The following is a 23377-nucleotide window of genomic DNA, read 5'->3' as shown; positions in this document are numbered from 1 at the left end:
ATTGCAGAAAATATGACTTCAGTAATAGAGTTGTTAATGCCTGGAATGCACTACCAGACTCTCTGGTCTCTTCCCAAAATCCCCAAAGCTTTAACCAAAGACTATCTACTATTGACCTCAACCCATTCCTAAGAGGTCTGTAAAGGGGGTGCATAAGAGCACCAACGTGCCTACCATTCCTGTCCTAATGTTCCCTTTGATTGTATCCAATTCGTACAGTTATTTCATGCTTATGCTTATATATATGCTTATATATTGAATAGTTATTTCATGCTTATGCTTTTATATACTGTTGTGACAAACAAATAAACAAATAAATAAATAAAGTATTGGATTACAATCAGAAGGAAACCAAGGTTCTAGTTCCTATTTTGCTATTGAAATAAACGAAGTGATTTTGGAGCATTTTTTATCCTCAAAAGAAATAGCTATAGTATGCATGCCATCTAGTACATTTGAATTAACAATGGATAATCCTCCTCTCAAGACCAAATTAAATAAATGCAGCAATGTGTCCATAAGCTTCCTTTTCAAAAAAGTATGTAATATTAAAAGTTCTAAATAAACATATTTTAAGCCTCTCCTAAACTATAATAAAAAGGAGACCTGCCACAGTTCCAGCAGCAGTTTATACTAAAGTAATCTATGCTGGTTTTTTTTTAATCTATATATAAGAAGCTTGGTCATGCTTCATACCTAATGTAATATGGAAATTGGAGCAAAATTTGGAATCAATGGTGTAAACCTTTCCTGTGCCTGAATGCTGTACCTCACCAAGTGTGGTCAAACTCTAAAAAAGAGACAAGTTACCGTATATACTCGAGTATAAGCCGAGTTTTTCAGCACGTTTTTTGTGCTGAAAAACGTCCCCTCGGCTTATACTCGAGTATATACGGCTTATACTCGAGTTTTTTTTTTTTTCGTTTTTTTCACATTATACCGGCCGGCGCGAACTTGGCGGGCTTTTGCTTTAGCGGGGGGAAGCCCTGCCGGTGCAGTGAGAGGGCGGGGCGGGGGAGCCGCCAGCCTTCTCGGCCGAGGGAGGGAGGGTTTCGCCGACCGGTAGGTGCCTCATTTCCCACCCTCGGCTTATACTCGAGTCCCCAGTTTACCCCAGTTTTTGGGGTAAAATTGGGGACCTCGGCTTATACTCGGATCGGCTTATATTCGAGTATATACGGTAACTTTATTTTTTTTCCAAGTTAATCTTTTTTCTTATTTCAATACTGATATTTGTATGTATTATTAAACCAAATGTTTAAAAGAAACTGCCAAGATAAATAAATGGAATCATGAATAAAAGAGAACATAGTCTGTTTTGAATTATCATGAGCAGCTGATCATTTTGGATGAAAATTAATTTCTGGACTTTTTGACAGCAATTAAAATTGTACATTATCTATTTGTATGTGGTCTTTATTTATTGATTAGCCCTTGGCCCATATCAAAGTGCAAAGTTCTAGAAACAAATTATTATTAAAATTTGATAGTCTAAGATATATGTAAATAATTAGGTATTATTATTTAACTCATTTATGCCACAGCATTGTATTTTACCTTTGCATTGTAATAGAATAGAATAGAATAGAACAGAATTTTTATTGGCCAAGTGTGATTGGACACACAAGGAATTTGTCTTGGTGCATATGCTCTCAGTGTACATAAAAGAAAAGATACGTTCATCAAGGTACAACATTTACAACACAATTGATGGCCAATATATCAATATAAATCATAAGGATTGCCAGCAACAAGTTATAGTCATACAGTCATAAGTGGAAAGAGATTGGTGATGGGAACTATGAGACGATTAATAGTAGTGCAGATTCAGTAAATAGTCTGACAGTGTTGAGGGAATTATTTGTTTAGCAGAGTGATGGCCTTCGGGAAAAAACTGTTCTTGTGTCTAGTTGTTCTGATGTGCAGTGCTCTATAGCGTCGTTTTGAGGGTAGGAGTTGAAACAGTTTATGTCCAGGATGCGAGGGATCTGCAAATATTTTCACGGCCCTCTTCTTGATTCGTGCAGTATGCAGGTCCTCAATGGAAGGCAGGTTGGTAGCAATTATTTTTTATGCAGTTCTAATTATCCTCTGAAGTCTGTGTTTTTCTTGTTGGGTTGCAGAACCGAACCAGACTGTTATAGAGGTGCAAATGACAGACTCAATAATTCCTCTGTAGAACTGAATCAGCAGCTCCTTGGGCAGTTTGAGCTTACTGAGCTGGCGCAGAAAGAACTTTGTTGTCCTTTTTTGATGATGTTTTTGATGTTAGCTGTCCATTTTAGATCTTGCAATATGATAGAACCTAGAAATTTGAAGGTTTCTACTGTTGATACTGTGTTGTCAAGTATTGTGAGAGGTGGAAGTATGGAAGGGTTTCTCCTAAAGTCTACCACCATTTCTACGGTTTTGAGTGTGTTCAATACAGATTGTTTTGGTTGCATCACAAGGCTAGTCATTCAACCTCTCATCTATATGCAGATTCGTCATTGTCTCGAATGAGACCAATCACTGTTGTGTCATCTGCGAACTCCAGTAGCTTAACAGATGGATCATTGGAGATGCAGTCATTGGTATACAGAGAGAAGAAAAGTGGGGAGAGCACACTGCCTTGGGGGGCCCCTGTGCTAATTGTACAGGTATTTGATGTGATCTTGCTTGATGTGATCTAAAAGGTAACAATTTAAATTTATCACACTAATTATAGTCTGTTTTTTACTAAATAACTATTTCTTCAAATAGAATATCTATTCTATTTGAATATCTATTTCAATTTTACAGTGCAGAGTTTTATGATCAGAAATTGCTCTAAATGTCAAACTGAATGTGAGAACAACATTGGGAAGAAATAACACTGACTATAATTGTGTAGATATCTACTCTCATAACTATAGAAATGTTTCTGAACCCCTACTTCTTTCCAGCAATGATATTTTAAACAGTAATGTTTTTACCCAGATCTGGTTTCACCTGAAAGGAAATATCATATATTTAGATATTATACTAAACTTTATTTATCAATAATTTTTACAATTATTTACCAGTTGAATGCCCTTCCAATACATGTGGCATGCTCTTCCACAAAGAATTTTTGTCCCACTTCAACAGCAGTTCAAATCTGTGCATTTTTTCCTGTCTTGTCTATTCTTGTTTGTTTTCTCAACATGCTCAAACAATAATAAATAACAATACAATGGTGATGTTAATATTAATACAACAAATATATCTATGTATTTCAATTAGCAGCAAGTTCTTCGTTTACAGATATGCTCACAAATCAGATTAAACTGCATTTAACTGGAAAGAGATGATAAGCATTGAGCCAAGTTTTTTTTTCAAAACATTCTCAAATTCTGCTCCTGTTATAAAAATTAATTAATCAAATAATTTTTTTAAAAAAACTAGCTATTTATCAGGAGAATTGCCTCTTTCAGATCAAAATCTGTTCAGAATAGGATAGAATGTTTAGAATAGACTGGACTTTTATTGCAAGACGATAAAGTTCTATGAATTAATATAATAGACATTTTCCCAGTCTTTTTTATTTGTGATCATATATTTTCTAGTCCAATTTTCCATTGCCTATTCATATAGTAAGCTGCTGTGGTAATCACATTTACAGAGAGAAACAATTCCAATTAGAATCTATCATGGAACATTAGTTTAGAAAATAATAAAAAGTTCTTTAACTGAAAAATACAACAATGCCAAATTTAAGTTTGGACTATTTTAAAAACTTTTCAGTAAATTGATCATAGTAACTAACATGAAATAAAAAAATTATCCAAAACATGTCAATAAATATTAAGGTGGTAAAGTTAAAATAATAAAACAACCATCTAATTTGTGTACCTATTAAGCTTATTATTTTTTCTATCTTTCCTAATTTCTAGAGGATTAAACTAAGCATTTGTTGGGCATAGATTTTTTTAAAATTCAAAATTGTAAAAATTCCAAATAAAACCATAAAAGATACTAAAAAAATCAAACAAAAATGAAAACCTTTAGCATTAAGGTCCACTGTTAATAGAAACTGTTTATATGTGACTTCTGGTTGATGTCACAATGCTTTCAGACAGAGTGAATAGGTCTCTGCATTCACTGTGCTGACTTTCCCTATTTGTGGACTCCAAGAGGAGCCAAAGCCGCCCTGTAGGGGTAGTGAAGCAAGAAGGGGCACCCTGTGAGGTCGAGGAGAGTCATAGCTCTCCTGTCTGACCAGGGTTTTTTTCCCCCCTCTCAGCTACAGCAAGAAGAGGCAGCTAAAGATGGCTGCCACAAAGCTGAAAAGATGAACATCTAAGATGTTCATCTTTTCAGTTGTTCAAAGGTTTCCAGATGTTCAAAGATGAGCATCTAAGCCTGCTGCTGGAGTGAAGTAGGTGAACAGTGACTGGAACTGGGGGAGAGAATTTCCTTTTGCTTTAAATTCAACCCAAGGAACAATTTAGAACTATTTCCTCAGAATTATCTATAAAAGTGGCATCTATGCATTCTGAGAAACTACCAGACCAGAAGTGAGGGGCATAGGAGAGAAAAATAACAAATTTTGAAATATACAGAAAATTGGACTCTCAAATTGGGAAGATGTGTTATTGGGAAGGCATTTTAAAATGCTGGAATCATTTACTTATGAAACTTATTCTGCTTTTATAATTGTTCTATGACCAAAAGAGCACTTGATTGGTGGCAATACTGAAATTTAAGATGAGAGTGCTACCTGCTGACGAAAGGAAAAATTACAAGCCTGAAAATATCTACATGAAGGACTGCTAAAATATCTATTGGATTACTTTTAATTACCCTATAACTATTGGAGACCCAAATATGAAAACAAGGAGATTTTCTTAACTAAAAGGATCTCTGAATGCTAGAAGAGTGAACCTGTAAAGTGGATGTAAAGAGGCTTTGGATAACTTTTGGGATTATCTAAATGGAACTGACTGTTTATCTATGGGATATAAAGAATTGGGACTAGTGCACTCCCTGAAGGGCAATTTAAGGACTGAATAAATAGTTATTGCATTGCTGGACAAAAGTTGATTTTTAAAAAAATAAAACAAGATGCTTTATAAGGCAGAAATGGGTGGAATTTTGAAGGAGATGGTGGTACTCTTCCAAAACACAAAGGACACTATGGATAAAGGATTTAAGGAGATTACAGAAAAAATGAAAAATATTATACGAGGGATGATGAATAAAGAACAAGATGCCCAGGAAAGGGAGAAGTCAGCAGAAGAAATGAAGGAAGAAGAAGTCAAAGAAGAGACAACAATGGAAATAACAGTGATTGATGAATTAAGCCAGGGGGAAAAGATATTAAGAAGTTGGAAGAGACATTTGAAAAGGAGATAGAGACCTATGCAGAAATTTTGGGAAGTAGGCAGTGGAAGAGGGTAGAGGTGGGAGAAATACCCAGACTGAATAGTCAAGAAGCAGATTCTGACAGAGATAGAGATCCAGGAGAGTAATTTGGGAGGCAAGTTTTTTTAAAAAGCATATCAATTAAAGTATTGAAGAGGGCAAGGGACGATGGATAGATGATTTTTCTTCTCTGTTGTTTTGATTTGCTTTTCCTTTTCTCTCTCTTTATTTTCTTTTTTTTTTTTTAGGTATCTGACATCACCAAAAGGTAGGTAGGATAGAAAGAAAATGTTTTTTAGTAAAAAGTGATATGACTAAAAGTTAGAATAAGTGATAGAAATAACAGAAGGGAGAATGTTAGTGTATATACTTTAATATAATAAAACAAAAAAGAAAACATGGAATAATTGAATAATGACAGATTGCAAGTTATAATAATTGTGTATCATTATTAGAAATATATAAGTTGATTGAATCCAATGATTATGATTAATTTTACTAGTTTTATTTGTATTACAATGTTTGACACCCAGGTGCCATACTGTTCAAGCATTGATTTGGTATGTTTGTAAAAATTAAAAAATAAACTTTTTTTAAAAAAGAAACTGATTATATGTCACTATTAAATAAAAATCAGAGGACTAAACTGTCTTCTTTTGGACTGATATCGGTCTGCCTCAGCAAAGTCTTTTTTTGATATTTCAGGTATAATTAAACAACTTAGAACTAATTATTTGCACATCACATCAAATATGGCATCATCTTTTTGGAAGAACACTGATAAACTGGAATACATTCAGAAAATTACAAACTATTAAATTAATTGTTTGTATTAATGGACTGCAAGGAAAAATTATCAATAAATAAGAATATTTGTTGCTCAGGATTGAAATGAGAAATTCTTGATGCTTTCTGAGCTTTGTTGTTTTCTTGCAGATGTTTCATTACCCAAATTAGGTAACATCATCAATGCTAGTGAAAAAGTTATGAGGAACAGTTGGGAATGTTCAACCTACAGAAGGGAAAACTACAAGAAGAGTACAGCAGTGTGCAGCAGCTGCCAAAAAAGCCAACACAGTTCTGGGCTGCATAAACAGAAGGATAGAATCAAGATCACGTGACGTGTTAATACCACTTTATAATGTCTTGGTAAGGCCACACTTGGAATATTGCATTCAGTTTTGGTCGCCACAATGTAAAAAAGATGTTGAGACTCTAGAAAGAGTGCAGAGAAGAGCAACAAAGATTATTAGGGGACTGGAGGCTAAAACATATGAAGAACGGTTGCAGGAACTCAGTATGCCTAGTTTAATGAAAAGAAGGACTAGGAGAGACATGATAGCAGTGTTCCAATATATCAGGAGTTGCCACAAAGAAGAGGGAGTCAAACTATTCTCCAATGCATCTGAGAGTAGAACAAGAAGCAATGGGTAGAAACTAATCAAGGAGAGAAGCAACTTAGAACTAAGGAGAAATTTCTTGACAGTTAGAACAATTAATCAGTGGAACAACTTGCCTGCAGAAGTTGTGAATGCTCCAACACAGGAAATTTTTAAGAAAATGTTGGATAATCATTAATCTGAAATGGTGTAGGGTTCCCTGCCTGGGCAGGGGGTTGGACTAGAAGACCTCCAAGGTCCCTTCGAAATCTGTTATTATTATTATAAGAGAATGGGAGAAAGGGAGAAAAATATTAAGAGATGGGATTTTGGAGAGACTGAAAGTGTTGTGTCCTCGGGAATGCGACCCGAAGAGAGAATGCCTGTTGCTAGCCGTCGCTGATTGGTTAAAGCACGGCTAGCGTAAAGAGCCGGAAAGGGGGTTGGTTGATTGGTTCCGCAGCTTGTTAGCTAGCTACACTTAAGCAGCTGCCGAGCCCAGCGTGGCGTTCCAATTATTGCCTCCAGTGAGAAGTTGTTGAGAGTTGTTAATAAAGCAGTTTTTAAGCCAAGCCTTGGACCCTCGTATTGTTCGCAAACAGAACACTGGCGACGAGGAGTGGAACTCTACGTGAGGCGACGGTTTCCGTATTAGCGGTAGGAGCAAAAAAAATTTTCTAAATGTCAACCGCTATTTCAACCTTCTCTCCTTTTGAGCCTGCTAATGAAGTCTGGGAAGCGTATTTAGAACGTTTCGAATGCTTCCTGCAGGCGAACAATTTATCTGATATCTCGAGCGCTAGGAAGCGTGGTTACTTCCTTAGTTTTTGTGGCTGTCACGTCTTTGCGACGGCTCGGGCTCTTACCGCCCCACAAGCAGTGTCGTCCGTTCCTTGGGACATACTATTGGAGAAACTACAGGCCCACTATTCCCGAAACCTTCCCGTGTGGCCAGTGTGGCTATTCCCCGAAACCTTCCCGTGTGGCCAGACGACATCTTTTTAGACAGCGGTTTCAGGGCGAGGGTGAGTCTATCAATGATTTTATGGCGTCCCTTCGCGATGCTGCACTACAGTGCGAGTTCACCGATTTGGAAGACATGTTGCTAGACCAACTAGTTACAGGGATCAAGGACCTGCGGTTGCAGCGCCGCCTACTGGCCCGCTCTGAAGTGACACTCCAGGGGGCTATTGAGGAGGCGCGAGCTTCTGAAATGTCGGAACGGTCGTCAGCAGAGATTCAGCGGTTCCATGTTGGAGCCGCTGCGGCTGCTGCCGTCAAGCCACTATCAGTCCACCATGAAGATGCAGATGGGGACACGCCGTTCCCTGCTGATGAAGCTGTGCGCCGCCTCAATGCAGCACGAAGAAATGAGTGCAATCGCGAGGGGAGGGGAAAACCAGAGATGTGCCTCAGGTGCGGGGGAAACCACAACCGCTCGAGCTGCAGATTTAAAACCGCGATTTGTCGCCAGTGTGGCCGAATGGGTCACCTATTGAGAGTCTGCCGGGCCCTACTTCCAGCTCCAACCACATATTCGACTCCGTTTGAACCGAGGCGCGATGTAAGACGAATGCCGAGTCGCCGTGACGAACGCCAACCTGCCTTCAAGGGCTACGATGTTGCAACGATTGACGTCAACCACACCTCTTCCGGTATTCCTGCCCAAAAGATCTTCTTCAGAGTTCTTCTAGAAGATGTACCAATTTCAATGGAGATTGACACCGGCTCCTCTAGATCACTTATCGCGTGGCCGACGCTGCAGAAGTTGATGCCCCACATCTCTAAACGCTGCCTTCAGCCCTGTCAGATCTCTTTAAGGGACTATCAGGGCCGACAAATTCCTACTGTGGGATGTGGGGTTTTTCGGGTCGCCTATGGGTCCTTTTCGGGGAAATTACCTCTCATTGTAGTCAGGGATAACCTCCCAAGTCTCTTAGGGCTGGACTGGTTTGCTGCTTTACATCTTGAAGTGTCCGGACTCCATGCTAATGTCCTAGATACTCCAGACAATCTATTTTCAGAGTTTGGGGATGTATTTGACGGTAGTTTGGGCAAGTACACTGGTCGCCCTATCGCTTTTAATTTGGACCCTCAGATAGCTCCCAGGCGCCTTAAGCCCCGACGGGTTCCCCTAGCGCTCCGTCCCAGGGTAGACAAAGAGCTAGATAAACTTATTTCTCAAGGAGTCCTTGAACCTATAGACCATTCTAATTGGGAAACCCCCATTGTGATTCCATTAAAGCCGGACGGATCCATTAGGATCTGTGCCGACTACAAATGCACCATAAATAGAGCCCTGCAGGATAATCCTTATCCGGTCCCAGTTGTACAACATCTCCTTCACTCATTGGGGCAAGGCAGAATATTTGCTAAATTAGATCTCGCCCAGGCGTATCAGCAACTCCCGGTGGATGAAGCGACCGCCATGGCCCAGGCGATTGTCACCCACCGGGGTGCCTTTAAGTGTAACCGCCTGCAGTTCGGGGTCAGTATAGCCCCCGGGCTATTCCAAGGCTTGATGGAGTGATTGCTCCACGGTATTCCAGGGGTTGTACCCTATTTCGACGATGTTCTGATCTCTGCTAGGGATAGGTCAGAACTCGTCGAACGTTTGAGGGCCGTCCTTAGCCGGTTTCGGACTGCGGCTTAAAGTTAAAAAGAGAAGTGCTGTATTGGGGTTCCATGGGTAGAATTCTTGATTTGTGGTGGATTCTTCAGGAATCCACCCTCGCCTCAAAGTAGAGGCGATTAGGAATGCCCCGACGCCTGCAAATAAGGCGGAGCTTCAAGCTTTTGGGACTTCTTAATTTTATGCCATCTTTGTGCCCCATAAGGCCACGTTAGCGAGCCCTTGCATAGGCTGTTAGATTCCAAAGCCCCATGGCGATGGGACCATGCTGCGGCCGCCTCGCTTCGGGCTGTCAAAGATGCCCTTACGCCGGCGGCTGTCTTAGTGCAGTATGATCCCTGCCTGCCACTGTCATTAACGGTGATGCCTCCCCACGGCGTGGGTGCCGTTCTGAGCCACCTTCTTCCTGATGGCTCCGAAGCTCCTATCACTTTCTATTCACGCACCTTATCCCCTCCCGAACGAAACTATAGCCAACTTGATCGGGAGGCCTTAGCCGCAGTAGCTGGAATCAGAAGATTCCATGATTACCTTTATGGTCGGTTTTTTTATCTTGTAACCGACCATAAACCATTGTTGGGGTTGCTGGCAGGCGACCGCCAAACCCCCCAAATTCTATCCCCACGCATGTCCCGCTGGGTGGAATTCCTTGCCGCCTATTCTTACCAACTGTTGTATAAGCCCGGGAAATTTATAGGGCATGCGGCCGCGCTTAGTCGCTGCCCTTTACCTATAACGGAGGCCGACCCAGCCCCGACGTCCGCTGTCCTTCTTGTTGAGGACTGGGACGTTCCTGTTTCTGCTGTTGATATCGAGAGTTTGTCTGCTAAGGACCCATTTCTGTCTAAAATCATCGATTGGGTGAAAAGGGGTTGGCTGCGGGGATTACTAGCTTCTGAATTCCTTCCATACTCCCGCCGGCAGCATGAACTATCGGTCCTTAAGGGGTGCCTGTTGTGGGGGAATAGGGTAGTAGTACCCCCCAACTTGCGTAAGCGTATCTTGAGTTGTTTGCATGACGCCCACCCAGGAATGGTAAGAATGAAAGCCTTAGGGCGCAGTTACGTTTGGTGGCCGGGGATGGATCAGGAGATCAAGGCCTGGGTGGCAAATTGCCCCCAGTGCCAAGCCTCTAGATCAGCGCCAGCTGCTGCCCCCGTCAGGAACTGGGAGAATCCCAGAAACCCTTGGGCGCGAGTCCATGTGGACTTCGCTGGACCTTTTTTGGGCCAAACCTTTCTAATTCTAGTCGATGCCTATTCGAAGTGGGTTGATATTGCATTGACACCTTCCCCCACGGCTGGAGCCGTCGTCAGGGTCCTGGAAACCCTGTTTGCCACCCATGGACTTCCCGACGTCATTGTCACTGACAATGGGGCCCAATTTACATCGGCCTATTTTCAGCAGTTTATGGCACGGCTGGGTATCCGCCATGCCCCTACGGCTCCTTTCCACCCGGCGGGGAATGGCCGGGCGGAAAGGGCCGTTAGGGCAGCTAAAGAAGCATTAAGTCGCCTGGGCCCCTCCAACTGGCATCACAAGATCTGCCAATACTTATTGGCACAACATTCAACCCCATGCCCAGATACTAATCGTAGCCCGGCTGAGATGTTGATGGGTAGGCGCTTACGAACCACTCTAGATCGTTTGCATCCGAGTTTTACTCCAGATATACCCAGATGCACAGATTCCAACTATAGGAATTTTAGGGTGGGGGACCTGGTCTACGCAGAAAACTTCGGGGCTGACACCCGGTGGCTGCCCGGCACTATTATTCAAATAACCGGACCCTATTCTTATAGGGTCCAACTGGGAGATGGACGCCAGTGGCGCCGACATATAAATCAGCTGCACCGAAGAATCACAGGGCCGGCTGATCCATGCCCTGAGCAAAGCATCGCTGTTTTAACACCTGACCATTGCTTCGGGGGTCCGGTGGCCCAGCCAGACACACCACGTACTTCAACCCCCGAAGCGGTCTCGCCGGCTGCCTTACCTGCGGTTCCCGTTGCTGCAGCATCGCCAGGGCCTTTTCCCGATCCAGATGTGCACTCTCCGCCCTCGGAGCAGGATGGCAGTCCGGCTCCTCCCACTCCAGCGCCACCGATTCAAGAACTAAGACAATCGGGGCGGAGCCGACGGCGCCCGGCATATCTCGCAGATTATGCATGTGCCATCCGGAGGGTGAAGGGTGTTGTGTCCTCGGGAATGCGACCCGAGGAGAGAATGCCTGTTGCTAGCCGTCGCTGATTGGTTAAAGCACGGCTAGCGTAAAGAGCCGGAAAGGGGGTTGGTTGATTGGTTCCGCAGCTTGTTAGCTAGCTACACTTAAGCAGCTGCCGAGCCCAGCGTGGCGTTCCAGTAATTGCCTCCAGTGAGAAGTTGTTGAGAGTTGTTAATAAAGCAGTTTTTAAGCCAAGCCTCGGACCCTCGTATTGTTCGCAAACAGAACAGAAAGAAAATGGTTAAAAGGAGGAGAAAAATGAATAGAAAAAAGAAATTAAAATAGTTGAAGAAATTTTTAGGAATGATGGAAATTAGAAGAAATATATAGATTATTGTAAAAGGGTAGTAAAAAAGGTTGAAATGAAGTGAATGAAAGGAGTAAAAAAGAAGGAATACATTATTTAATGTAAAATGGAGGAGTAGATGAAATGTGGAAGATATAATGGGATATATGTTTTCTTTTTCTTTTTGTGTTTGAAAAAGCATGGAATGAGAGAGAATTATAGTTGATGATAAGGAAATAAATTTTAAATATATAAAAGAATGGAAAAATTAATTGAAGTCAAGATATAAAATTGAAAAGAAGGTAAAAAGAAGTAGTACATTGTTTAAAAATTAATAATAAATAGTCCAGCAGATGAAATGTGAAAGATAGTATGGTTCATAAGTGAAAATGATTGAAGTTAAGATGTAAAAGGGAATAAAATTGAAATGTTAGTAAATGATGTATATTATTGGAAGAGAATAATAATTATTGAATTGTGAATAAAAACTCTAAGAATATAAGAGGTGGAAGGTTGTATTAATTGATTGTAAGATACAAATGGAATAAGATGAAGACAATGTTAATAACTAAAATATATGAGGGGAGATTTGAGAAATATACTTAATAAATAAAAAAAATCAGGGTTGCCTGGACACCAGAAATATTGAAATGAAAATAAATACAGCAATGGAGAGAGATAAGGAGGAGAGAGATAGAAAAGAGAAGGAGGGACTTCCGATGGTATCATTGTAACGGTGCGGGGGAAAGAGAAGTGTCTCCGTTCCTAAACCCCGAATATTCCACGTTCTGGGGACCCTTTGGGGCGCATAGAGCCTGGAAGGCTTTGCGGACTACAGGGGAAGTTCGGAGGGCAGTGAAAGTTAAAGACGATCACTAGCTGCTGAGAAGGACACCCCTGTCAACCCAAAGTGAAAGTGTCTGCCATCGTGCTATGGCGGATCCAAGGCTGCAATGAGCCAGAAAGTATAGAGAAGTGAAGATTTTGATAACAGACTGTGACATTCGAGCAGATTGAGTATTCCGAGAATTGCAAGGCTTACGATCATTTGGAAAAGTGAGTCCTGTTTGGTTAGAAGAAAACTCCAGCAGAGAGATCGGGTGGTGACTGTGCGGGAGGAGCTGTGATTTAGCATAATATATCTAACCACTAAAGTGATAAAGAAGAGGAAGGACTAAGGAAGGACTAAGCAGTTTAAAGAGCGATTTTGCAGCAAGACAGGGGGACTTTCTGAAGAAGAGGAAAGGTGAACAAGAAGAGAGAGCTGACAGCCCAGAGCGAGAGGAAGAGGAGAAAGTGGGGAGAGTGGACAACAGACTGCCATGATTGCAAGAGAAGCTTGAATACCCAAATGTGACAGCGGAGAAGGATTTTATTGTTGTAACAGAACTCTTGAAATTTGGCTCTGAGAGACCAGACTAATCTAGGATTAATTAAAGAAGGAGAAAGACAATAACTTTACAATCAAGGCATTGAAGACCCAGGAGAAATAAAGAGATCTAAAATTAGGTCAAGATATAAGGATTCACATTTTCTTAGGTTCAATTCATGGAACTCTATATCTAAGGCATATTTTTGGACTAAAGTATTTAAGAGGATCTAAAATGATTAAATATATCTATTTAGTTTGTATATATATATAGTAGTGGAAATCTAAGCATTTATAAATTAATAATATTTACAAACTTTGTAGGGCAAGAAAAATAATATATTGGTATCTATATTTAGTTATTTATTATTTTATCAATCTGAAAACTTTTAGAACTATAAATAGAATTAATTCTAGAAATATATTAACCAATTGAGTAGTTTAAAGTTTTGACTTATTGATTTGCTTAACATATAAAGATTATTAACTGTGAATTATATGTATAGTCATATACTCTTTTTTACCTTTTTCTGATAATTCGGCTAGCTTTATTGTTATAGTTGATCTGCAACAGGGCTAGATATTATCAGTGGAACTGAACTTAATATTTAATAAGACAAAGCAAGTAAAAGGGGGGGATAAACAACAACTGATAATATAAATTGAATGATAGTGTGGGATAACATCTATAGAATATTGGAAGAGATGACGAGCATCACAGCAATGACCTTAAAGACAGGGGAAAAAACAGCATCATATCCAACAATAACATCAGCCTCCCCATCAAACCAACAACTGATGGAGGGGTCATCAAAGATGGAAAAAACTAATACGACTCCAAGCATGCAAACGATGCAAGGTACGTTGATCCAAGAAACAATGATCAAAATGCAGGAAACTATGTTTAGCAACCATGCAGAATTGAAAGTGGATATCCAGAAACTGGACAATAAAATGAATTCAATACAGGAAGCAATCCAGAAGAACGAAGAAAAAATAAACATAGTAGAAGCTAAAACAGAACTAATGGGGGAAAAAAGTAGATCTGCTAGATCAGAAATTGATGGCAATCAATAAAGATCTCGAAGATTCAATAGTCCAGTTGGAAATGGATCGGGCATCCTTCTACTTAAGATTTCAAAATGTGAGGGAGGAAAAAGATGAAGATATAAGGCAAATAATGGCAGACATAATAGCAGAATCTCTTCAAAGAGATAAACAAGAAATTCTTAATGAATTGGATGAGGTGTACCAAATCCAAACGAATTATGCTAGATGCCATAAACTGCCCAGAGAGGTTCACTTTAGATTTGCCCGAAAGAAAATCCGGGACATTGTCTACAACATTACACGAGAAGAACCAATGATATATAAAGAAAAGGAAATCATAACACTAAAATCCAGAGAAGGGTCAGAGAACAACGTAAGGACCATCATTTTCTGGCTTCATAATTAAATAAACAAAATATCCTATTTAGGTGGATATTGTTGGAAGGAATGCTTGTCACCTGGCAAGGCAAAAAGGTGAAAATTGACAGTTTAGAGCTGGCACGGGATCTTTTTAACCAATTGATGAGTAAGGAGGAAGATCAGAGTAGTAAAGAGAAGATGGAGAATGCAAGTCAAGAAGAAGATTCACAGCAAAGCCAGGAAGTGAAAGGAGGAGTCCAGGAAGAGAGAAGTAAAGAAGAAAAGAAAGGGAAAGAAATAGGAAGTATTAAGACTAGAACTCAGTTAGTTACAAGGTCTAGTAGATATTAACGCACAGCTGGTAGAGAATAAGATGAGAGATTTGAAATTATTATCAATAAATGTGAGTGGATTAAACGCAACGGCAAAAAGAAGACAAATATTCACAAAGTTAATTAAGCAAAAAGCAGATATTGTGTACGTCCAAGAAGTACACATCCGAAAGCAGGATGAAAAATATCTAGAGTATAATAAATTAGAGCACTGGCAAAAAAGAAGAAGAAAGGAGTGGTGGTTTACATCAAAGAAGGAATAATAGCCAATTAATTCTATGCAGACCCAAAAGGAAAAACTTTGTTGATAGAAATAAAAAAAAGGAAATATACCAAATTTGTTAGTAGTAATTTATGCGCCTAATAAAAATCAGCGAGAATATTATAAAAAATTACATGAAAAAATAATTGCGACAGGCTACAGGAATATATGTATTGTGGCTGATTACAATGGGATAGTCGACATGAAAAAAGATTATACTAGCAATAAAAAAAAACAAGAAAACCAGAAACATATTACCCAAACCCTTTTTTTAGAATGATAGATGAATTAAATCTGATTGACATGTGGAGAATTCTGCAATCAAAAGAAAATAAATTTACATTTTACTCCAATCCCCATGCATCTTGGTCCAGAATCGACATGATCTGGATGAATAAGGAATTAGGCATCGAAATAGAAAAAATTGAAATTTTCCCAAATACCTGGGCAGATCATAATCCCCTTGAGATAATTTGGAGAGGCCAAAGAAAAAAAGTAATAGATAGATGTTAAATCCCCAAATTTTAAAGGAGACAGAATACATAGAAAGAATAACTAAGGGATTGGCATTATTTTTTTTTAAAAATGAAAAAAATCATACTTCCCTAACAAATTTATGGGATATGATGAAAGCTTATTTAAGGGGGATAACAATAGCTTATATGGCAAAGAAAAATAAAGAAAAATGGAAGGAACATAATACCCAATGATAGAAATTGAAAAATGGGAGAACCAACTACAAACAAAACCAGGAGATAATTTAATGAAAGAAACTTTGACTCTTGCTAGACATAAATTAAATTTACTAGAAGAAGCAGAAATTGGAAGAAAATTAAAATTTTCTAAACAGAATTTATTTGCTAATAAAACTGGATGGTGGTTGGCTTACAAGCTGAAGAAGGAGAAAGAGGAAAGAATTATCCAACAACTATATGATGAGATGGGGATTCCACAAAATAATGAAGAAGAGAAAAAGAGAATAGTACAAGATTATTATATGAACCTTTACAAACAAAAGGAAACAGCAAAGGATAAAATTGATAATTACCTATTGGAAGAAGGGCTTATGCCACTAGAAGAAGAGAAAACAGTAATGTTAAATAAAGAAATAACACTAGAAGAATTGAGGGGTGCAATCCTAAGACTTAAAAACAATAAGACACCAGGACTGGATGGTCTCCAAGGGGAGGTCTATAAAAAATTGAATGAGATTATAGAACTAGTCCTATTAGAAATATGTAAAAATATTTATGAACATAATTGCAGAGAGGATGAGGAGAGTGTTGAACGAGATTATATATTCCGACCAAAATGATTTCTAACCAAATAGACAAATAAAGGACAATGTAAGGATAATAATAGACATATTAGAATATTGCGAAGCGCACCCAGGGAAACAAATGGCCCTTTTTTTCCTGGATGCCCAAAAGGCCTTCGATAACCTCAGTTGGCAATTTATGATAAGGCAAATTAGAAATATGAAAATGGAAACTAAATTCGAAAATATGATAGAGGCTATTTACTCGATGCAAAAGGCAAAAGTAATAATAAATGGAGATACCACTAACTCCTTCCAAATAACCATAGGGGTACGCCAAGGATGTCCAGTCCTTTTTATCTTAACCTTAGAAGTTTTCTTAAATAGCATAAGAGCAAATTGAGGAATAAAAGGAACAAAAGTTAAAGGAGAAGAATTCAAAGTACAGGCCCTTGTGGATGACATGGTATTCATCATTGAAGAGCCTTTGGAATCTAGTCCCACCCTAATACAAGAAATAGAAAAATATGGGGAAGTGTCTGGCCTTAAAATCAATAAAGGGAAAACTAAAATGATAATTAAAAATTTAATAACCAAATAGAAGGAAGAATTGGAAAAGGAAATGGGTTTACAAATTGTAAAAAAAATCAAATACTTAGGGATATGGCTAATGGCAATATATATGTTCATCACTTAAGAAGGACAATTATATGGTATTAGCTCAAAAATTAAAGAATAATTTGGAAAGATGGGGGAGGTTACAACTATCGCTTTCAGGTAGGATAGCAGTTATTAAGATGAATGTCCTATCTAAATTTCTATACTTATTCCAGACAGTCCCCATATTATTAGACATATTTTTTTTTTGGATAACTTAATAAAATTACCACAAAATTTGTTTGGGCAGAAAAGAAGGTAAGAAATAAATTATCCTCTCTTCAAGATAGTAGAGATAGGGGCGGCTTTGGACTTCCAGCATGGGAACTCTACCACAAGGCAGCATCTTTGGTTTGGATAAGGGAATGAGTCAATTTAAATAATAGAAGAATTATAGCATTGAAAGGCCATGACTTACAAAAGGGGTGACATGCCTTCATGTGGGATAAAGGAAGTAAGACACATTCATATTTTCACAGACATAGAATAAGAGGTGCATTGGTACAGAATTGGCAAGACATAAGGAAAAAACACTACATGAAAATTCCTGGCTGGTTATTCACTATGGAGGCGAGATCCACCCCAAGACACTAGACATAAGTAAGCTGCCAATATTCAGAAATATTAGACAAACAGGAAAAACTCAAAAATATTCAGGCATTAAAGGAACAGGGAATAGTTATAGATTGGTGGCCATATTTACAATTGCACTCCAGATATAAGAAAGACATGGAAGAATTTGGAATTGATATGGAACCAAATCAACTAGACAAATTATTGATAGGCCCGGAAGGAAAATTAATATCTAAATTATACGAATACCTACTAGAGTTTGACAGAATGGAAGAGGTGGTGAAAGAACCGATGATTGCATGGGCAAAGAATATAGGGCACAATATAGATTTAGATAATTGGGAAATAATCTGAAATAAAAATTTAAAATTAACCAAATCTATTGCTTACAAAGAAAATCAATATAAAATGCTTTACCGCTGGCACCTAGTGCCAGCTAGGTTGGCCAAAATGTATCTAAATCTAAGTCCAAAGTGCTGGAAATGTAATCAACATCAAGGTACCTTCTTTCAGGTCTGGTGGATGTGCTCCGAAGCGAAAAAGTACTGGGTTAAGATACAGGGATGGTTACAGGGTATAACAAAATGCCAAATTGAACTGAACCCAGAAACATGTCTCTTGGGAATATTTAAGACAAAACTTGATAATAAACAAGATATTTGGTTTTGCACATTCTAACAGTGGCAAGGATTGCGTTTGCGCAATACTGGAAACTCAATAACATACCACCAGAGAGTCTGATTATCCAAAAAGTATATAATTGCGCAGAAATGGATAGGCTTACCATAGAATTACAAGAAAAAGAAGATTCAGAATACTATGTGGTCTGGGAAAATTGGTACACATGGACAATCAATAGAAATAGAAAACAAAATATATATAAGGCTATTGATGATTAGATGTATAATAATGTATATAGAAATTATATGGAAGGTAGATCCAAAATATACAATAATGTCACAGTTCTGTTGAATATGTACAATTATTATGAAAAAAGAAAATTGTAATAAAAATAATATTTAAAAAAAGGAAAGGGAGAAGGAGGGAGAGAAAAAGAAGAAAGGGAAGAGGAGAGGAGGAAAGGTAGTAGAAATAAGAATAGGAGAGAAGGTTAGATAGGGAGGAAGTAGGGAGGAAGGGGAGAAAGGAAGGGGAAGTAGAGAAGGAGTAGGAGAGGAGAGAAGAAAATAGGTAGGATGAAAGAAGGGAGGAAGAGGAGTGAGAAGGAGAAGAAAGGATTGCTGTGAAAAGGAAAAGATGAAATGGAAGAAAGGCACCCCCGAATATATTTGAATATATTAGGATAAAAATTGAAACAGTTAAAAAAAGAATGAAAGAGAATGAATACTAATAAAAATGGAGAATTTAGAATTTGAGGGCGAAAGAAGATGTGACTTAGTGAAATGAACAAGGAAATATTAGGATATGAATAAAAATTATGAAAAAAGAATATTCTGGCAAAATTGTAACTAAGTAAAATATATTTGAATATATTGAATTGTATAAGATATGATATGGCCAATACTCTGTTCATAAACAGTGTACTGTATGTGTGTAGGGGGGCAAATTAAAAAATCAATAAAAACTTGTTTTTAAAAAACATACCGTACATAGTTTTTCACAGAATCATAGAGCAAAACAGGATGAACTGCCATTTACTCAACCCCCATTCCAGTCAGACATACATATGAAAATGGGGTAAAAGTTTATGGCTAGAAAAGAGATGATCACATTGTTCAAAAAGCAGAACAAGCAGGTGCATTCAAGTTTAAACATATAATGAAATAAATAAACAACTAACTCACACTTTCATCTAAAGATTGGCCCAAAGTCACCCAGCTACGTAAACCAGTAGATGATTTTGAGTCATTCACTCCTCTCAGCCTTATCCAACTCACAGGGTTGTTGGGGAGAAATTAGGAGCAAAAAGATATGTTGAATGTATTCATTGCCTTGAGTTAAATAATAAAGGCAGGATAAAAACACACAAATCAAATAAAGACCTCTTCTCTGAAGACAATCCAAATTCTAGAACTATCAAAGCTACAATACTGCTTAGCCTTTTTATTCTTACCTCACACTGTTTAACTATAAACATGTGAGAAAAGAATCCAATATTTCCTGTAAATTAAAATAGAATAGAATTTAGGGGGGACGACAACGACTAAAGATAAACAGAACCGCAGTTGCCCCAATAATCCGTATTCAGTGGGAACCCATAGCTCTTCCTAACTCCTTTCATGCAGTCCTTTCTGTTTCCTGCATGCAGCACAAAGAAAAGAATAAAAATAAATACTGTTTTTTAAAATACTACTGTTATAACAAGAAAGAAAAATACTGACTTACTTGGAGCACTAAACTCTTAATACATTCTTTTCTTTTCTTATATGCTGTTTCTTAGGCACCTTCTACTCATGTGATGGTATTCATTGGAAAGCAAACTAGGACAATAAGAAAAAAATATTTGAGTTTATAATCATTGATTACCTTTTCTCCATCTCCAGTTAGAAATGCTTAGCCCCAAGAAAAAGCAAGAAAATTTCATTGAATGGGCCCTCTGGCAATGAAGGCCAGGAAAATTCTGGGCTGCTTTGAAAATGTCCCATAAAAACAAATAAGATTATTGAAAATGCAGAGGAGGAGGAGTCAAAGAAATATCGCTGAAACACTCTATTTACTTTGGTAAGATCTACTCTGGCAAACCTGTAATTATCTACTCCAAGCTACAACAGCAGAAGCAATGATATGTTTTTGACAGATGTTTTACCCATTTGCTAGCTTGAGGTTTCTCTATATACTTCAGAAGAGATAAGCATTTAACCATGGATCAGATCAGAGAATTGCTAAATTGCAAGATAAACACTTCTAGATCTACTATAATAGCAGACTTGCTAAGAAGCTTTGGATTCCACAGATTAGTTCCTGCCTGCTAGTATTAGCCACTAGTTGAAACCCTACACTGCCTAATTGTGACTTGCTCACAAATGCTCTAACTTGCTAACAATCGTAGAAGCAAATAGTTATTTGAATAATCCCAAATGCCAAGATTGAACACTTTACTTCTTCTGAGCTTCCATTGCTTTCATCTTGCCTTTCAAGAGGGAGGAGGGAGGGGAGGAAATGGAATGCTTAGCTTTCATCTACAGACTATGAGAGCCTGAACCTCGCCAAGGTCACTTTTGCAGGTGAAGACATGGACTGTTCCCATAACAAAAGGAAGTCTTATAATTGGACAATGTGAATATCCAGGGTGGGGAGAAAGGGAATCTATTGTTTAACTAATTTCTCATCTATTCTGAGACAATGGAAGATCATGTGAAGTTAGTGCAGGAAGTGCTGAGGAAGCTACTGGAAGCCAAGATTTACGCCAAACTATCCAAATGTGACTTCCAGAAAACCACCCTGGATTATTTGGGATACCAGGTATCCAGTGAGGGAGTGGAGATGGACCCAGAAAAGGTGAAAGCAATACCAGAGTGGGAAGCCCCCCGAACTGCAGACAACTGCAGAGCTTCTTGAGCTTTGCCAACTTCTACTGGCAGTTCATCCCTTCATTTGTGTAAATAACCCTGCCCATCATCGAACTACTAAAAATGGATGGAAGTGGGATAAAGGAAAACTGAACCAACAGCTTAACTGAACTATGGAATGTCAAGCAGCTTTCAAAAAGCTCAAATGGTTTTTGTGGAGGACCCATCTCTTAAACATCTGGGCCTAGAGGAGCCCTTTATAATACAAGCTGATGCTAGTGATGTAGCAGTGGGTGCCTTCCTGCTCCAAAGGAATGCAAAGGAACACTCCAGCCCTGGCCTACATTTCCCAAAAGCTGACTGACAGAAATTAACATTGGGCAGTATGGGAACATCTTATGCTGTTTGATGGGCGCTGATGACCTGCAGGCAATTTCTAGAAGGCAGCAAAATCCCCTTCAAAGTGTGTACAGTCCATAAGAATTTAGAGGCCTCAAAAACTCCAAGGAAACTATCCCCTAAGCAAGTACTAGCCCAGTACTTTAACTGGTTCAATTTCACTCTTCGGTACTTGCCATGGGGGAAGAATTTCCTTGCAGATACGCTCTCCTGAATACCCCATATAAGAGCACTTGGGAATAGTTAACTCCATCATCCCCTCCCAACAACTGGCAGCACAGATCTTAACAAAGCGACTGACCAAAGCCATTTTGAAACGTCAGTGTTGCCACACTGGATAGGGAGGGAGGAATAGAGTTAGCTGATGTTTTGTAGCCAAAACAAAATACTTTTGCCTGGGAACCAAGGACATTCTTAAACCTGGTGAAAGAGAGAGAGAGAGAGAGAGAGAGAGAGACAGACAGACAGACAGACAGACAGACAGACAGACATTACCAGGCAACCGGACGGCATTTTGATTGGACCATGTGACTGAGGCTGACACTGAATTAATTTTGGATTTTAATTTATCAGCACTGAAACCTCTGTTGATATTGCCATCTACTGGTGAATGGAATATACTACACCCCTACTTGTGATAATAACTGTCCTATAATGAATTATTTTACTATTGTGATAAGGAAGACCTTCAAGTAAAGCAAAAGTTACTTTTGTTGTGTGGAAACTGTCTGGACTATTTAAAAAGGAGTTGATTAATAATTCTGAGATATAAAGAGCTATGATTATTGAACTTTTTGATGAGCAAAACTGGAACTGAATATGTTATTTGTGGCCCTGACTAAAAGTGGACTTATTAAACTAAAACAATATGCCTTTTCAGGGGGAAATGAGTGAGATTTCAAGAGAAATGGCGTGGATGTTTCAAAGCATCAGGGATACCATGACAAAGGACCAAAGAGAGATAAAAGACTTAATTCAAGGCATAAGTGACAAAGTAGAAAATATAATACAGATGGCAATGAATGAAGATCAAAGAGTCCAGGAAAGAAAGGAGGGACAGAAAGAATAGAGGAAAAGATAAAACAGACAGATCACCAAATAAAACAAGACAATGAGAAAAACTTTTTTAGATATATAAAAATGGAATTGGAATTGGATATTCTGGAAGATGTTTTTTGAAAGGGAGATAGGAGTAATGATGGAGATATATCTGGAGATATGATAGCTTAGGAGGATAGAGATAGGATAAATATTTAGATGGAATAATGAAGATATAGATGTTGACAGAGACAAAGATCCAAGAGACGACTTTGGGAAGAAAGCCAAAAAACGAATAAGAATGTAAGTATTAAAACAAGCAAGGGATGATGGATAGAATAGAGCTAGTCCCCCCCCTTTTTTTTCTTTTTTCTTTCTTTCTTCTTTTTTCTAATATAATGATGGATTAAAAACTAGAAATAGAGGTAGAAATAAAAATATGCACCTTTATATGAAAGACTATGTATTAACATATTTCCTGCTTGGGCAAGGGGTTGGACTAGAAGGCCTCCAAGGTCCCTTCCAACTCTGTTGTTATATTGTTATATATTGTTAACATAAATATGTATTTTAACATTAGGATTAGTAAGAGTGACCTGACTAGAAGCCAGAATATAGGTAGAAATAAAAATTAGGGGAAATATTAGTATATATAATTCTATATAAATTGAAAATAAGTAATAATTAGATGGAAAGTTGAGTGGTTAAAAGATAGTATTACTAT

At 38.5% G+C, this 23377-nt stretch overlaps 2 protein-coding genes across 7 annotated transcripts in view; one reads left to right on the top strand and one right to left on the bottom strand.

Annotated features, from left to right (window-relative positions):
• The window catches only part of THRB (thyroid hormone receptor beta), a 254122-nt gene that overhangs the window by 80046 nt on the left and 150699 nt on the right, over positions 1–23377 (bottom strand). The window contains exons 3-4 of one of the 6 annotated variants that reach the window (XM_058179785.1): positions 20093–20187; positions 3042–3173 (exon numbers count right to left, since the gene is read on the bottom strand). The exons of 4 other annotated variants lie outside the window; for them this stretch is intronic. In XM_058179785.1, coding sequence (XP_058035768.1) covers positions 3042–3065 — 24 coding nt within the window. In that variant the 5' untranslated portion in view covers positions 3066–3173; positions 20093–20187. The remainder of the gene's footprint in view (positions 1–3041; positions 3174–20092; positions 20188–23377) is intronic. One more of the 6 variants, XM_058179787.1, reaches the window with a different exon arrangement.
• On the top strand, positions 9837–11670 carry LOC131196680 (uncharacterized protein K02A2.6-like). The gene has a single exon (XM_058179783.1). It carries the CDS (start codon positions 10003–10005, stop codon positions 11623–11625), a length of 1623 nt encoding a protein of 540 aa, XP_058035766.1. The 5' UTR covers positions 9837–10002; the 3' UTR covers positions 11626–11670.

The sequence above is a fragment of the Ahaetulla prasina genome, chromosome 4 (assembly GCF_028640845.1).
Source record: "Ahaetulla prasina isolate Xishuangbanna chromosome 4, ASM2864084v1, whole genome shotgun sequence".
Lineage (NCBI taxonomy): Eukaryota > Metazoa > Chordata > Lepidosauria > Squamata > Colubridae > Ahaetulla > Ahaetulla prasina.
Note: the sequence above shows the minus strand (reverse complement) of the source record. Positions and strands in the feature narration are given on the sequence as shown.

What these genes read in the sequence shown, in the direction of transcription:
- LOC131196680 (XM_058179783.1), top strand. Translation starts at nt 10,003, where the DNA reads ATGTCCCGCTGGGTGGAATTCCTTGCCGCCTATTCTTACCAACTGTTG.